Raw genomic sequence first — 16,992 nt, forward strand, 5'->3', positions numbered from 1 at the left:
AAAGTGCGGTGAATAGCAGCGAATAGTAGCGAATCCACGGTGTATTCGTCGGCACACCACAGGTTCAAACGTTAGAAATCCTTTCTATAAATTCTCTAGCCACCCCTCCTCTTAGATTCTTCAGAATAAATACAGGATCGTATTTATATATATTTATGGTGAAAGCTGAGCGGTGACCCTTTTGTCAATATTACGAAACCAAATAGGATGATAAAATATGTAACAAACTATGATTATATTATAATTCATTGACAAATAAATGTTTTATTGTATATTAGTAATGCTGGTACAGAAGTAGTAAAGAAAAAATACATACATCTTTATAAGTTAGTGTGAGTATAAAATAAATGGTAGAATATTGACCGAGAGAACTTGAAAAATAAAGTCAGATATACAATCTAGATATTTATCGATATTGATTTAAAAAATGGACCGGGGCTGTGACCCTATTTCATCTATTCCGTGATCTATTTCATAAAATCCATGTGTGATATTCGATTTTTTTTATGTGAGTGGATTGTAAGTGGTTTGTATATGCTTTTGATGTCTCGATTATCACTTTCCGTCACTGATCAGTGATCATTGATCATGAGATTTTGATCTAGTTTGTTTTTGCTCTTATCTATGATTTTACCGACTGTCAAATCAAATTTCTCGAATTTTGTACACCGAATACCGAATCTTGTCGTAATACGGCGGGTTTTAAAGGCTATTTCTATTTCTTTAATTGTTATAATTTTTGGGTTTCTGTACTTTTTAGCAATACTCGAAAATGCCTATGTCCCTTGCTAATGTTCGTCAGAGTCTCAATGAGTTGGGGACATCCTGCAGTTCGCATAAGGATCAAGCGGAGAAGTACGCATTTATTCAGCTTCCTGTCACAAATTATTTTATACTGAACACCATATTAAATTAAACTTCTTAATTTCTTTTGTTAATTTTCAGGTACCGAAATATTCTAATAGATTTACTAGACAATCCCTTTGAAGAGCTGACAGAGACACTAAAAGTGTTCATTGAAGCAAGTGAGTTGGTGTTTCTGCGTATTTATATGTAATTTTACAGTTTTGTTACATTTGCGTAGCTGTGTAAGTATCAACGGTACACCTCTTTGTTTCAGTTGTTAATGAAAATGTCAGTCTAGTAATATCCAGACAACTTCTGACAGACGTGAGTACTCATCTCACTCTATTGCCCGATGATGTATCTAAGGAAGTGTCTCACTACACACTAGATAAAGTTCAACCTCGAGTGATATCCTTTGAAGAGCAAGTGGCCAGCATAAGGCAACACCTCGCAGACATTTATGAGAGAAACCACAACTGGAAAGAAGCCGCTAATGTTCTAGTAGGAATTCCACTTGAAACGGGACAAAAGTATGTTACTTTTTCTAAATAATTTTAAATTAAATTGTAATTTGTGTTCTTTCCAAACCCTTAGGTTTTTTGGGATCAAGTAGCGAGACAATAAAAGATGATAGGTTGTTGTGACACAGCGTTTATTCTGATTCAGTAGAATTGTGCAGTTGGGAGATGACTGGGAGCGATGAGGATGACACCAGGTGTAGACGGCGATGACGGCGATGGTGTGGTCGAAGCGCGGGTCAGTGAGTCGACACCGCGCTGATGGAGACCGGACGCGTGGATGCGTGCAGCACTGGTGAAGATGTGGAGTCTCCGGGTACTTCAGTGTGAAGGAGGTTGCCGAAGGTGCGATGGACCTGGTCGGGAGATGCAGGCCGGCGACGATGCCGCGGGACCGAGGCGCAGACCGGCGAAGTGGTCGCAGGGTCTAGGCGTGTGAGGTCAGCGCTGGCCAGGAATGTTAGCCGGGGCCAGGGCGCTGATGTGATCCCGAAGAGTCCATAATGATTTGTAGTCCGTGCAGAGCCGGGGTGTGTAGCGCAGTGGATTGCTGATTGATGACTGGCGAACTGCTAATTCATGACTGACCGTCAAGTTCCTTCCCGCTGTCGCTTTTATAAGGTGAAGAAGCTTCTCGAACATTTTGGTTGCTATGGCAGATATTCCCAAACAACCTAGTCAACGGCCGAACTTTCCAGAATGTTTCTATGACGGCGTGGTACCTTGGCGCTTGGTGTAGTGGCGTACCACCACAGGTTAATTAAAAATTAGGTAAATATACAGCAAATAGGGACATGCTTCATATGCAATTTTTTGAATAAAAAACACTTCATTGCAGTGAGATAATAATGAGAAGTAAATATTTCAGCTTCTGCAAATGGAAAAAAATGCATTTTAATATTTCAATATTATCTCTTCAATTCTCGAAACTAATATCACCCGACCTTTTATGGACACCATTTCAAAAATACACCTTTAAACCGAAATTCCGTAACTCTAGAAAAAGTAGACATTGATTATAAAACTCTAAACTCTTTACTTCAGTCAGAAAACTGGGAAAATGTAATATCAATAGAAAATCCACATTTAGCATTAGGGAATTTCTATAATACTCTTAGAGATTATATTCTAAAAAGTGAAAGTAAAATAGTTGTCACTAACAAAAAATATAAAAAAATTAAACCTTGGATTACAGTTGGATTAATTATATCAATTAAACAAAGGGATAAATTGTATAGAGAAATGTTAAAATATCAAATGGATTGCCAAAATAATAATATCAGAACAATGCCTTATCTGAAAACAAAATATCTAATGTACCGAAACTTACTAAATAGACTGATACGAAACTGCAAAAAGAAATACTATTGTGAACAAATTGAAAATGCTAAAAATAATACTAAAAAAACTTGGAATATTATAAATGAAATTGCCAACAAAAAAATTATGTCTTCAAATATTGTAAATGAGGTTAAAATAAATAATGAAATAATAACTAACAAATTGACCATTGCAGAATGTTTTAATAACTTCTTTACAAATATAGTAGACGAGGTACTTCAATCTTCTGGCATTAATGTTAATGATGATTATATGGAGACATCTCCTCAATTAGATTCTAATAACGATTCAATTAACTCTATAGAATATTTTTCTCCTATTACATTTAATGAAATAAAAAAAATATATTGATAGCCTAAAACCATCCAACTCTAAGGGAAATGATGGACTATCATGTGATGCATTAAAAAAAATAAAACAACATGTCTTAACTCCATTACAACATATTTTTAATATATGCCTCAAATATGGTCATTTTCCAGAACAATTTAAAATCTCCACTATAATACCTATTTATAAATCTGGGGATACGCATAAATTAGACAATTACAGACCAATATCCCTTGTTTCAAACCTATCAAAAATATTCGAAAAATGCATCAAATCTAGAGTCATTGAACACTTAGAAAAATATAAAATTCTATCGAAAAACCAATACGGCTTTCGTAAAGATCTAAGCACTGAGGATGCCATATATGAATTGACAAAAAATATTTACACATCTATCGATAAAAAAAAAGAAATGTCTTGCCATATTCCTAGATTTAAGAAAAGCTTTCGACACCGTTAATCATAATTTACTCATTAAAAAAATAACTCGACTGGGCTTCAAAAAAGACACACTAAAACTACTATCAAACTATCTTAAAGACAGAACACAAAAAACTAAAATTGGGAATAATTATAGTTCAGAGACACAGATAAAAAACGGAGTTCCGCAGGGAACTGTGCTTGGCCCGATTTTATTCTTAATTTATATAAATGATTTATGTAATTTTGTCATCCCTGGTAAGATTGTTTCTTACGCCGATGACACGGCAATAATAGTGGATGGTAATAATTGGACAGAAACTTTTTCGAAAGCAACTGAATGTATTTCAGTTGTTTCAAAATGGTTAAAATACAACAAACTTGTCTTAAACTACAGCAAAACATTTTACTTACCTTTTTACAAAAACATAAAAAACAAACCAAAAGACAACCTTAAAATTAGAATCCATAATACAACTTGCAATCAAGAAATGTGCTTCCTGTGCAACGAACTCGCTAATGTCAAAAATATAAAATATTTAGGAGTATCAATAGATATTAATCTAAATTGTAAATCACATATTAATCAAACCACTTCTAAACTAAGATATCTTACCTACATATTTTATAGACTCAAGGAAATTTTAAACGCTGAAAAATTGAAAATGATCTACTTCTCCCTGGTGCAATCTGCAATCACTTATGGCATAATAGGATGGGGTGGTGCACCTGATACATTTATTAAGCCCCTACAAATAATTCAAAAACACATAATTAAAGTCATATATAACAAAAATAAAACATTCTCGACCGACCTATTATACAAAGAATCTAAATTATTTAGCATTCGTAAATTATTTATATTACAAACAATGAAATATTTATTTAAAAACAAAAATAATTTCAAAATAAATGAAAACAGAATGAGCAAAAGAACAAATAATATATTTTACACCCCCCAAACAAATACTAAATTAATGCAGACACATAGCAGTTTCATTGGTCCTCGTACATTTAACCTTCTACCACTACAAACTCAAATGATAAATAAAACAATAGAATATGTTAAGGAGGTAAAATTATGGCTGAATGACGCAGATATTGAAACTTTTTATATAAATTTATTGATCCTTTCTACAACTCACTTGCTGAAACTTTATAAACTATTTTTTTTTTTTTTTTTTTTTTTAAATTTATTGTCATTTTTTTTGATACATACAGTTACATATACAATTATACAAAATACAAGGAGTAACAAAAAAATCCCACAAAGGCGAAGCCTGTGCGTGGGCATTATAAGGTGAAAATTAAAACAGTGGTGGTTATATTATCTATGGTTTAAATGAAAAAAGAGATAAGAATAAAGAAAAAAAAATCATATAGTACATTTGGTTATTTTAATAAAAAAAGAGTTCAAAAGAAGTTAAACTTTTCTTTTTTTTTTTAAATTTAGATGGTAACATATTATCATATATATAGGTATCATATTCGTATAACTTATAGAAAAAATTCTCTCACTTCCAGATACTTTTTTACCCAGTTTTTGACATTTATTTTATACGAGTTTAGGTTTTGGCATATTGTACATAATGTTTTCTCTTTACTTTTATAATAACTATAAACAAAAAAAAACTTTTTCTACTTATATATATTATACTTAGGTACTTGAAATATAGTAATGGTTTTATATTACCCACACTCAGGGCCCGTTCCCACTTCCGTTTTCAAATCGGGGGCGGGTCCCGTTTTAAAATCGGATGCCCTAGTGGCTGTAGTGGATGTATGGAGCTGTTCACACTTGTCCGACACGATTTGAAAACGGATCCGACATTTTTTGTCGGATGGCTCGCCTACGCAGCGCGTCCGTTTTCAAATCGTGTCGGCACACGCTCGCTCATAGTGTTGTATGGAGCTGTTCACACTTGCCGTCCAGTCGTTCCGGCAGAGTCCCCGCCAAACCCCGACCCCTCCCCGCCCGCTCCCTGTCGCAAGGAAGCAGGCACACTGCGTGCTTGTATTTGGTTATTTTGTTAAGTAAATAAATCAAAACTACAATAATGGATAAGGAAATAAATCCCGAAAATTTAATACCACTGGTCGAAGAAAGAGTATGGTAATATTTTATCTTTAACTAAATAAAAACAAAACACTTGGTGTACACAACTTTTGTACATCAAAATTTTTATGTTATTTTATTTAAGTTTACTTTTTTTTAAATTTTAAAGCTTTAATGAGATGCACGGAAGAGCGTATTAGTTAAATAAACACATAATAAAAAATATTTGAGTGTTTATTGTTTTCTTACTTTAAAATATCGATAGCCTTTCTTCAGGACAAATGCACTTTCTCAATTTTGTATTTTGATATGTTAAGCTCTCTGAAACTCATTCCAGTAGATGGTTAAAGGAAGTGATAGACATTCTCTTAAGCCATTAAGCGCCCTTGAGGTGATTTTTCATGGTGAAAACGGCGCTATATAAATAATCCATTCATTATTATTCTAAAATAATTAAAGAACTTTAGTTCATCACTTCTTAACTCACCAATTAACACTTGGAAAATTCCTACAGAAAATCATTCGGCTATGATTGGGTGTACTCAAAATTTTCTTTTCACTTTTTTCCTTCTATTTAATAAGTACCACATGACAACAAGAGCTTCATCGTCGTCCATTGCGCACCATTACTGAATAATGAGCAAATAACATGTTTTTGGTGAATCGACAATTATTTTTTTTCGTAGAGTATGGTCCGTTTTTAAAACGGTAGTGTGAACAGGGCCATTGGCCGTCCGTTTTGAAAACGGGACCCGCCCCCGATTTGAAAACGGAAGTGGGAACGGGCCCTCAGGCAGTGCCTTAGTGGGTTTTCATTTCTTGTGTATACAATTTTGGTAATATATATTATGTTATTATTTACTGTCTATTATTATGTATAATATATGTAAAGAAATGAAAATAAATAAAGTAAAAAACTTGTTCACTTGGCGGCCATTGTTATTGATGCAAAAGTTTTAAGGTAAATTTTCTTCTCTTATTTAACCCAAAATACGAACCTAAGATTCTAAAATAGGTTCTTAGGTATTTAGTTCGGGATTTATCAAAAAATAAACTATTTTTACTATTATTATTTCATAACATGGCATCAAGAAAATTTGTAAAATTAACAAAATAGCTAATAAAATGCATTATTTTCCATTTCCAGAAAATAAAATACTTCTCATTATTGTCTAACATATGTGATACAAAGTGTTTTAAAAATAAAATGTGTGTATTAACCCTTTAGTCTAATTTGTTTGCTTTTGGGAACAACTCATATGGTCTCACAGAAATAGTATGGTCGTATAATAGAAATCGTTTTGTCGCACAGAAATAAAAAAAATTATGAAACTTTGTGAATTTTTTATTAATTATTTTTGTATGCAATGACAAAAAAGTGAGGTGACAGTAACATTTTCAATACATTTGTCTAATAAAATGCATGATTTTTTATATATTTTTTCATTATCATTAATTTTAGTTACAAAAAAGGTAAGGTGGGCCATTTAAATTTTTTCTTATGCTGCATTCACAGACATAAGAATATATAGACTAGAAATTAAAGGTGAGGGGTAAAATCCAGAGGCGGTTCCTTGGTACGTGCATTTGTGCATTGCACTGCTTGTCTTCAATCTCCACATAACAAATTACAACGACATCTGTGCCCCAGTGATCGATGTAAGAAATTCGTAATTCCCGTCAGGTCATTATTTGAGCTATCTTCTAGTAAAAAAAATCCCGCGCAAAAGCAAACGGTCGTGCATACCCCGATATGCACAAAACCAACTTTTACCATACTACTAAAACAGCGTCGGGCGGTATCGAGACAGCCCGAAGTAGCCGAAACGGTGACATGGGCGAGACAGATTACACTATTAACGTCAAATTACGTGTTAGAGCAGTGCAGATACATAACCCATCCGTGCATTATCGAAGTGCTTTGACGGCGAGTGAATTTTGCATCACTTTGATCATGCGTAATCCAATGCGTTTGGAATGGATTCGCTTAGAAATACTAATGTTCAATGTTAACGCAACAACATTAACACATTGGAACTCGTTCGCGGTGAAATCAAACGGTTTCGCTATATTTTCAACGATGAATGAGTGTCCTTTATTTTCAAGATAATTTTGTATTATTTAATCAGTTATTTTACAAATATAACTTAGAAGATAGAATGAATTGCAGTAGGTGTTCCCATTCTTAATTTGCTCCACCTAAATTACAGACTAGGTACATTTTAAAAGTGAAATGCACTGCTGGTAATTACAGTCACGGGCCGCGTCTGGTAAAATCAACTGTTGAAGAACGAAGGGGGTAAAGCTGACTGTGATTCGTCAATAAATCAATCTGACAGTATATAGGCATCTCGCATTATAATATCACCATTTAGTTCTTAAAAGTAAAATCTGCTTTTGAATGAATGGACATTTTTACATGGGAGCGCAAATTACTCGCCACGTTATGAACAAATTTGCGAAGTCCAAATTCGGCAAAAAAAATTTCTTCTATTTTCAGAGTCAAATATTTTGTTTACGTATTTAGTAAGTGTTTATAATTTACTTCCCAGTAACAACGATGCGCACACTTGAGAATCGCTACATTCGACCAGATTTACAAGTTTTCATATCACAAGCCACCATTTTGCCGTGTTATTTCGTAAAATGAACCGATGATGCCTCGACCATAGTTCGCACAAGAATGATGACGTCACGTTTTCTAAATTCACTTGAGGCCATACGCGAGCCCAGCCGGCTCCAATGGAACCGGTATGGGGAGTGGGGAATAATACGCTTTTAATCACTTAGGGCAGGTCTACTAATATTCATATGTCTATGGCTGCATTCAAAATTTGAATATAAAAAAAATAATTTATTTATTTATAACTAGTGGACCCCGCAATGTTTTGCTTTGCTAATGTCTTTCTTGGGCGTCTCCGACTTCTTCCACCATCCACTATTGTATATCAAAATGTTACTGTTAAAAACTACATTACATCGACATTAATTCTACTCTGTATCTCATTCCGGTGCAGAGATATTGCATTAAGTATACCTCGGACGCCCCCGACTTCTTCTAATAACTCCCTAAACACTCCAGGCACTAACAAGAACTAACTTTCAAATAACTCCCTAAACACTCCAGGCACTAACAAGAACTAACTTTCAAATTTTCAGCGATATCGACCTACCACTTTTCGAGTTGGGCGAGCGCAAACATACGCAGGCTGTATTTTTGTATATTAAGATAATAAAATTTGAAAGTGTGTTTTATTATCTTTCAAAGTAGTTTTTGATATGTTGGATTTTATTGTAAAGCGGCAATAATCCGCCCTTATGTCAAGATATGGCAGAGGACCTAGGCGTTAATCGTATATCTATTTTCTGTATATTTACCAAGAATAATCTCGGTTTTGGTTGTTCTAATTTCAGGCAATACTCCGTGGATTATAAACTGGAGACATACTTGAAGATAGCTCGCTTGTACTTGGAAGACGATGACCCGGTGCAGGCCGAGGCTTTTGTTAACCGTGCCTCTCTTCTTCAGGCAGAAAGTACCAATGAACAGTTGCAAATCTACTACAAAGTGTGCTATGCGCGTGTACTGGATTATAGAAGGTTTGTTATCTCATTTTAACAAGGAAATAATGCAATTGTTAATGTACACTAGAGCCTTAATAATCCTATCTAATGAAGAATGACTCGCGAAGCGTTCAGATTACATTATGTTAGATAGAAAAATTAAATTAAATTACGTCTACACCTTATTTATGAAAAAGTGAATTTGCAGACACCCCATCTTAATATAGCACAGTTTTGCACTATGGTTAGGGTTTTAGGTTTTCGTTTTGGCAAAGGAACCATGTTTACAACCTAAAACATCAAGTGACGTACATGCAGCACAGGTTAGCATGGACACGATGCAAGAGCTCTTACGTAACTACAGAAAAAAATAGCATTAGCGGTCTCGGTATGAGGGGAGAGTGGTCGTTTGGCAGTTCAGATTACGGCAACGTTTGGACTAGCCCGAGAACGGATTATCAAGGCTCTGTTGTAGTAATACTTAAATACAACTGGAAAATTTAAAAAAAATGTAATCGATAGTGTAGCAAATTTTTTTTTTCTATTTTACCAAAATAATCTAACTCTCAACAGTAAATTGTTTCTCACAATCAAACCAGGCTCAAATACAAATATACTTTCGCAGAACTTGTTTCATAATCTAATAATCAACTGCTATATTTTTTTAGAAAATTCATAGAGGCTGCCCAAAGATACAACGAGTTATCGTATCGTACAATAATACATGATGATGAAAGAATGACATGTCTTCGTAATGCACTTATTTGCACAGTTCTGGCATCAGCTGGTAAGAATTTCACCGTGTATAATAAAACAGACAGATTTTTATTTATTACCAAGTGCTTAATTAGACATATGTTATTATAATATTATGCAATATTTTGTTTAAAAGGGCAACAAAGGTCTCGCATGCTTGCAACATTATTCAAAGATGAAAGATGCCAGCAACTTCCTGCTTATTCGATCCTTGAGAAAATGTATCTGGATAGAATTATCCGGAGATCAGAGCTGCAGGAATTTGAGGCCCTGATGCAAACTCATCAAAAGGTAATTTAAATCCACACATGCATAAATTATTTTCAATTTGACTGGTCAGTGGCTGAGTTGAAATCGCGTTTGGGTCACACCAGGCTTAGTGTGTTCAATTCCTCGGCTGGCTAAGTCCTTCATCACAACACAAGCAAATTTTTTTGCTTACTGTGGTGGTAGTAGGAGATTTTCAAATATTGTCAGATTAGTTCAAAATGTTTTCATATTTTTGACAGCTGGAGATTAATCTCGCTGTCTTTGTCAATCAGGTCCGAAGACGAAGAAAGAAATAACATTAATGCTCATGATATTCTTCTCAGGCTAGTACGGTAGATGGGTCCCCAATATTGGATCGAGCTGTATTTGAGCACAACTTGTTGTCAGCCAGTAAGCTGTACAATAACATCACGTTTGAGGAGCTGGGAGCGTTGCTTGAGATACCCCCCGCTAAAGCTGAAAGGATTGCCAGTCAAATGATCACAGAAGGACGAATGAATGGCTACATTGATCAGATTGATTCAATAGTCCATTTCGAAAGTAAGTTTGAAAAATTATATTTAGTTCTAATTCAATTTTACGATTCATAAAGAGCGCCTTGTAAATTTTATACCTTAATTTATGTAATAATTATTATTATTACTGTATTAAATTATCAATATGAATCATAGATGAATTAAAGTCAAGACATCTCCACTTTTTTTGGCGAAAATGAGTTACTAACTGGACTTTAAAAACCCATGCGTTAAAATTAAATTTGAAATTGAAATTTTTTTCTCGTTATAATGGTTTCACGGAGACGCAATATTTAGGAATTAAGCCATTATTATGTAATATATATATATATATATTATATACTTTTGATTCGTCGGAAAGCATAATTTTTATGTATACATTGTTTTCTGTTTAGTCTTTTATCAGTGTGCAAAATGTTATTAAACGAAAATGGATATAAATAAAGAGAGGGGCTCGATAGCCCGGTGGGTAAGATACCTGCGGGTATAGACTTATTCCTCGATAGCCGACGATGGATCTCATATGCGACATCCGCGTTCAGGGATAGCCGCCGATGGATCACATATGTGACGACCGTATTCGGGTATGATAATAATAATATTTGGCTAATTTATATAGCGTTGTTTTCGTGAAAAATCACCTCAGGGGCGCTGTGGTGAGATAGCCACTGATGGATTACGTACGTGACATCCGCGATCGGCGATAGTTGCACGTGGATCATATATGCGACATCCACATTCGGAGATAGCCACTGATGGATCACATGTGCGACAGCCGCCCAGATAAGGTTAATATATCGTTGTATTTTCAGCCCGCGAAGTCCTCCCACAGTGGGACCGGCAGATCCAGAGCCTGTGTTACCAGGTGAACAGCATTATCGACAAAATCACCGCCAAGGAGCCTGAGTGGATGGCCACCGTAATGGAGGAGCAGATGATTCAGTGAAAAAAATTATTTAAAGCCAAATTTAAAATAACTCTACTATTTTTTATTAAAATGTTGCTTAAAGTTACTTTTTTATACCTATCTATTGTTTTCTTTCTTGTCTTTGTAATTTTGGTAAATAAATAGTGGATATATTAAAGTAGTGCGTGTATTCTGTGTCTTTCTCACCATTAAGAGGAGTATGCAAGTCAAACATGTGTAAATTCTTACTGTGCCTTATAATCACCACAAAATTAGGTAACAGGCATAAAAATTACTTGCCAAAGGTGTGTTTTAAAATTTGTTTTGTGTATAATTTTATAGGAAAAAAAAAAATTTATCAAGGGAAACTGTCACAGAAAATCTTCATTCATGAAGTTGTTTCTTATAATATGTATTCATACATTTCTAATGAAAAAATATAATTTTTAGTAGTTTAAGCTCACATTTTTTAAAAAGTAATTAACAATTTTATTTAGGCAAAATGATAGAAATAGTTTAAATATTTTTATTTTATTGTTTATTGTTTCTTTACATTAGAATTTTTAACTTCAATAGGACAAGACTAAAAAAAAAGCCCAAGCAAAAAATATACATATCGTCGCATTAATTCGTAGAATGTGTAACCACCACATGTAAAATTTTACAGGAGGCACAAAAAACCTCGTAGTGAAAAAAAATTAAAAACGGCTCATTCTTTTTATTTATGTTTCGAACATATAATATATTTCGAAATTTATTTTCAATCATTAAACTTTTGTAAGTTAAGGCTTTCTATTTCAAATCGGAGTTAGGAAGTTTACATAAAAACCGAGAATGGAGATACGTATTTTACAAAAGATACATACTTTTCTGCGAACAGTTTTATGAACAACCTAGCGGAAAATTTGGGAGATAGGAATTTTAAATTCACAAAATAAAACACAACAATGTATGTATATGTCGAGGCAGTCTATTTAGATGCATTTTAATGATTTTAATGATGCGGAAGGTTATCGTAAAATGAGTGGTAATCCTTTTCTAATGTCTGTTTTAAGTCTTGTAAATGCTGGTACTTTTCCTTCCTTAAGGGATTAAATCTGACTCTCAAGTGAAATCTTCAAACTCTGGAGATCATTACAGATTCGGCGACGGTTTTGTGCTGGGTGAGATCTACACTGACCGGGAGTAGTCGTGTCAGAGATGCTCGCTAAGTGACGCTTGGGGTTGATGAAGGAGATTGTAGAAGAATTTGATCTGACATTGTCGATCACCCTTGTAGAGTCCTGTAGAAATAAAACTGATGTACTTACTAGGGTTTGCAAGACCCGGGCAAAGAGTAGCCATGACAGGAAACGTTGTGAAAGAGACTACTCAGAGTGTGAAGATAGGTGGGAGAGACTTGAAAGTGGAACTGGTGAGCAAACATGTGCTTTAAGCGTAGAAACTCTTCATGCTCATCATCACTTTGGAGTAAAGTGAACGCTTCATCTTGCCCGGCTGGTCGATCCCGAGGCGAGAAGAAAGGACGTCGATAGATGCGTGCGTTCCTGCATACAATGCAGGACAATTGACCCTCCGCTATCATCCCATGAAGCGGGTAATCTTAATGTTGTAACAACCTGGAGTCGCTTGGCAGTTGATGTTACTCATTTCGGTAGGAAATGTTTACTCACATTTATCGATTGCGGTCCAAGTAGATTTGCCGTGTGGCGGGAAATCGAGTCAGATAATGCAGCTTCGATTATCAGACATTTGGAAGAAGTGTTTCGGGAAAGAGGCCCGCCCAAAGTAGTTCTCATGGACAATGGTACTGCCTTTTGTTCCTACAGTGTTACAGATAAGTGTAAGAGATGGAATGTTCGTCAAAGATTTCGCGCGGCATACCGACCAGCTGGAAACGGTATAGTTGAACGACATCATCAAACAATAAAGAGAACTGCAGCCAAAAGTGGAAGCGATCCCCTGCAGGCAGTGTTTTGGTACAATCTTTGGCTGCAAAAAGTCAGGATGATCAAGGTGTTGCGCTGTCTAGTATAGTTCACACTTACTCGTGGAGACACCCTTCTGCGCAAGTAAATATAGAAGAGGAAGTATTGACTGAGTTCTAAGTGGGCGATCTTCTTGCGGTTAAGCCAGTAGATGGGAGATGCACATCGTGCATGGAAGGGTGACAGGACTTACTTCAGTCAACAACATCGAAGTAGATGGCATACCAAGACATGTGCTTGACCCGCGGAAGATGCCTGACAGGGAACGGACTGTGTCTGAGGAGAGACGAGATGGAATTGCCGCACGTTCCACCGTCAATATTTTGGGTTTGTTTGAAGAGGACAGTGAAGAACCGGATCCGGATATGCATCAGGAGGAGATCCACTTGCAAAGAGATGGTGACCTTGAAGAAGAGATAATCACAGAACAACGACCTATTAGGTAGGACGCGAAGGGCTCCGGGTTAGTTAAATCAATTCGTGCAGTGATGATGACATCAGGAGGGCGTGTGGTGATAAGCAGGTACCACTGTAAAAGCGGTGAACGCAACCGTAGAGGCACATAAAACAAGAGAGCTACGGCAGAGCGTCACACGGTGCAGAAGACGTCAGTTTAGACTACAGATACAAAACACTATTCGTGACTTCACAATTAAAATTAAGGTTATAAAATGTTCAAAATCGATTAATCAACTTATCTCAGTTAATTTCACGGTAAAACTATTACACGGTATATAAATTTCCTCTGTCAAAAACACAACAAGCGTGCACGGCTCACCGGCCAATACTGAATTAAGGAGTTTCGAAGTATTCGCGAGTAAAAATGGCACCAAGATTTTACGCAGTTTCCTAATTTGTGTTTATCTAAAAGGTTAATTTTTTTTTAAATTTGCGAGTTTTACTAGTCGATGCGGGACACCAGATGGCATTAAAAACGTATTTTCGAAAAAATTGGAGTTATGCCGTCTACGAATTAATGCGACGATATGTAGTTGTATATACAACATATTATGCCACAATTTAAAAGGACAAAGATGAAAGAATATGTTGGAAATCCTCGGCCAGCACAAATAATTTAACATTCTTTTTAAATGTACACAAGGAATTTGACGACTTAATGTGATCTGGAAGGCTATTAAATAGAAGTGGAGCCGGGTACAAATAATGTCTTTGCCTAAATGAGGATTTAGGGTGAATTGCCATAAAGTTCATACCAGAGAATTGTAAATTCTTGTAGTACGAATTTGCTGCGTTCTTTTTATTATATTTTTATATACAGTTTACACAAGTTTTGTTAACACCTCACTAGGAGAATCTCTTTTAATTTAATTTTTTATTTTTTTTTGAGAAACCGCACAAGTGTCCCAACTGCTCTCAACCGTCTGGAGCTAGTGAGAATATGGCATCCCCAATTGTTGTATGTGAAGCTAAAGGTAGTGGGGAGGAGGAAGGTGGGGGAGTATCTGGCTATTCAGATACTGTTACCAAACACGGCCAAAGCCATTTCAACCAACGTTTCAATTTTGAATGGTGGTCTTACACCAGGGCGATACTGAGAGTATCTTCCACTCAGGAACGTACTGAAAATATACTATATATTATTTTATATGAGTAATTTGTGATGTAACACAAATTAATTAAATAAAATTTACTTTCGCACGCCGTGATTTGAACCCGCAACCTCCAGCTTGCTAGTCGAGAGCCTTACTACTCGACAACAGAGGCCATTATTTGCCTAATCGAGGCTTAAATTTCCAATACAAAATTGTTTATGAAATTCAAATGGAATGGAAATCTTCTATGACAGGTGAGTTTAACTGAGACGGAGTGCTGGGCTATTGGGTTACATGGAACATTTGTTTCCATTCAAATTTGTATCTGACACTTTTATTGTTATTCTTTATTCTATGGTTATAATGAAGTCTGCAATAATAAAGTCAGATATAATCAAGACAGCAACAATCATGTCAGCAAAACTGGCTATAATGAAGTCAACATCAATGAAGATAATGAAGTCTAGATCAATGAAGATAATCAAGTCAGCTATAATTAAGTCAGCAAACAGCAAAAATATTTTTAAATACTCTTTGCAGTGGAGAGAATAATATTAATTTTCCTTGCTAAACATGAATCCTCACTTGCGAAGTGGCAAGAGTACCTCCATTTATTACGTGCCAATCAATCAAATCTCACTGTGCATGCAACGTTGCAGTGGAAAACTATTAATATCAGGGTTTCTCCTTCAAACGAAACTTTCTAAACTTACAAAAATTAACTCAACATTAATTTCCCTCAAGGCCTGTGTCATCTTTGAGGATGCTGTATGGAGGGTCTATTTGAGGAAAAGAAGGAATGAATCTGGGTCTTGAAGAGACCCATGTTGTAAGCACAGATACCGGCAAATCATTCCACAGCAGATCTGTTGAGCTCAAGAACGAATCATAAAAATAATCTGTTCAAATGTTGGGCGCGCATTTGGCTTGCTTTTTGACTGCACCGGTGCCAAAGGGATCAATGACGCTAGTGGCTTGAAGCATCTTCCATTGAGATACCGGTAGAAGAAGGACAGCTTTCCCACCTGACGCCGGTGCTCTAAAGATTGCAATCTGTTTAATAAGATAGGAGAATTTATCAAACGGGCCACCCGTTGGAGTCCGCTTACCTGAGCTGGTCACCAAGCATTTTAGGAGACTAGATTGTAATTTCAAAGTAGAACAGAAGAAAATTTCCTGGGGATATATAATATTGGAACTCAGTTTATTTATATATTTATATTTAACCCTTCAGGTTAATTTTTTCACTTTTGGGAACAACTCATATGTTCTTACAGAAATCGTTGTGGTGAGAAATATGATCTAAATGGTGTTAAAAGAAAAAAACACCACACTTTGTATTCAAATCTAGAAGTCGACTACAGAAGAATTGAAATGTCCACTATTTAAAAAAAAACGAGTCTTTTTGATTGTAAATTTTTTATTAATTATTTTTATATGAAATGACAAAAAAAGTAAGATGACCTTAACGTTTGTAAAACATTTTTCTAATAAAATATGTATGTTTTAATATATTTTTTCATTATCATTAATTTTTTTTATAAAACAAAGTAAGCCATTTTTATTATTTTTTTGGTTTGCCTTCAAAATTTTAATATTTTAAAAAATATACGTTTTTTTCTAATAACAAAATTTGAAAGTATATTTCATTACCTTTCAAAAACTGTTTTCAGTTTTTGGATGTGTTGAGAAATATTCCATTTATTTTGATTTTATTGCAAAGTGGAAATACTCCAACATTCTGACAGAATATCCCTGAGGCCTGAGGGGATAAAAGTATGGAAATAAGTTAAAACAAAAACAAATACTAGAAAAATACTTAACTTACTAGATTGGTTATATGGTTGAGGTGTCCAAAGCGCCAGGTTCTTAATCAGACGCTGCGGGTTCAATCCTCTGCATAGCGAAAACATTCATTGCTCAAGCAA

General features: G+C 35.1%; 1 protein-coding gene across 1 annotated transcript; it reads left to right on the plus strand.

The window, feature by feature from the left end:
- The first annotated feature begins 623 nt into the window (after window positions 1–623).
- On the plus strand, window positions 624–11,687 carry CSN4 (COP9 signalosome subunit 4). Its single transcript, XM_089637352.1, has 8 exons — window positions 624–855; window positions 946–1,025; window positions 1,121–1,376; window positions 8,926–9,111; window positions 9,744–9,862; window positions 9,968–10,122; window positions 10,425–10,641; window positions 11,429–11,687. Exons 1-8 carry the CDS (start codon window positions 773–775, stop codon window positions 11,560–11,562), a joined length of 1,230 nt encoding a protein of 409 aa, XP_089493478.1. The 5' UTR covers window positions 624–772; the 3' UTR covers window positions 11,563–11,687.
- Window positions 11,688–16,992: the final 5,305 nt, after the last annotated feature.

Source organism: Hesperophylax consimilis, chromosome 1, assembly GCF_061612785.1.
Source record: "Hesperophylax consimilis isolate HC1 chromosome 1, BYU_Hcon_1.0, whole genome shotgun sequence".
NCBI classification, from domain to species: Eukaryota; Metazoa; Arthropoda; class Insecta; order Trichoptera; family Limnephilidae; genus Hesperophylax; species Hesperophylax consimilis.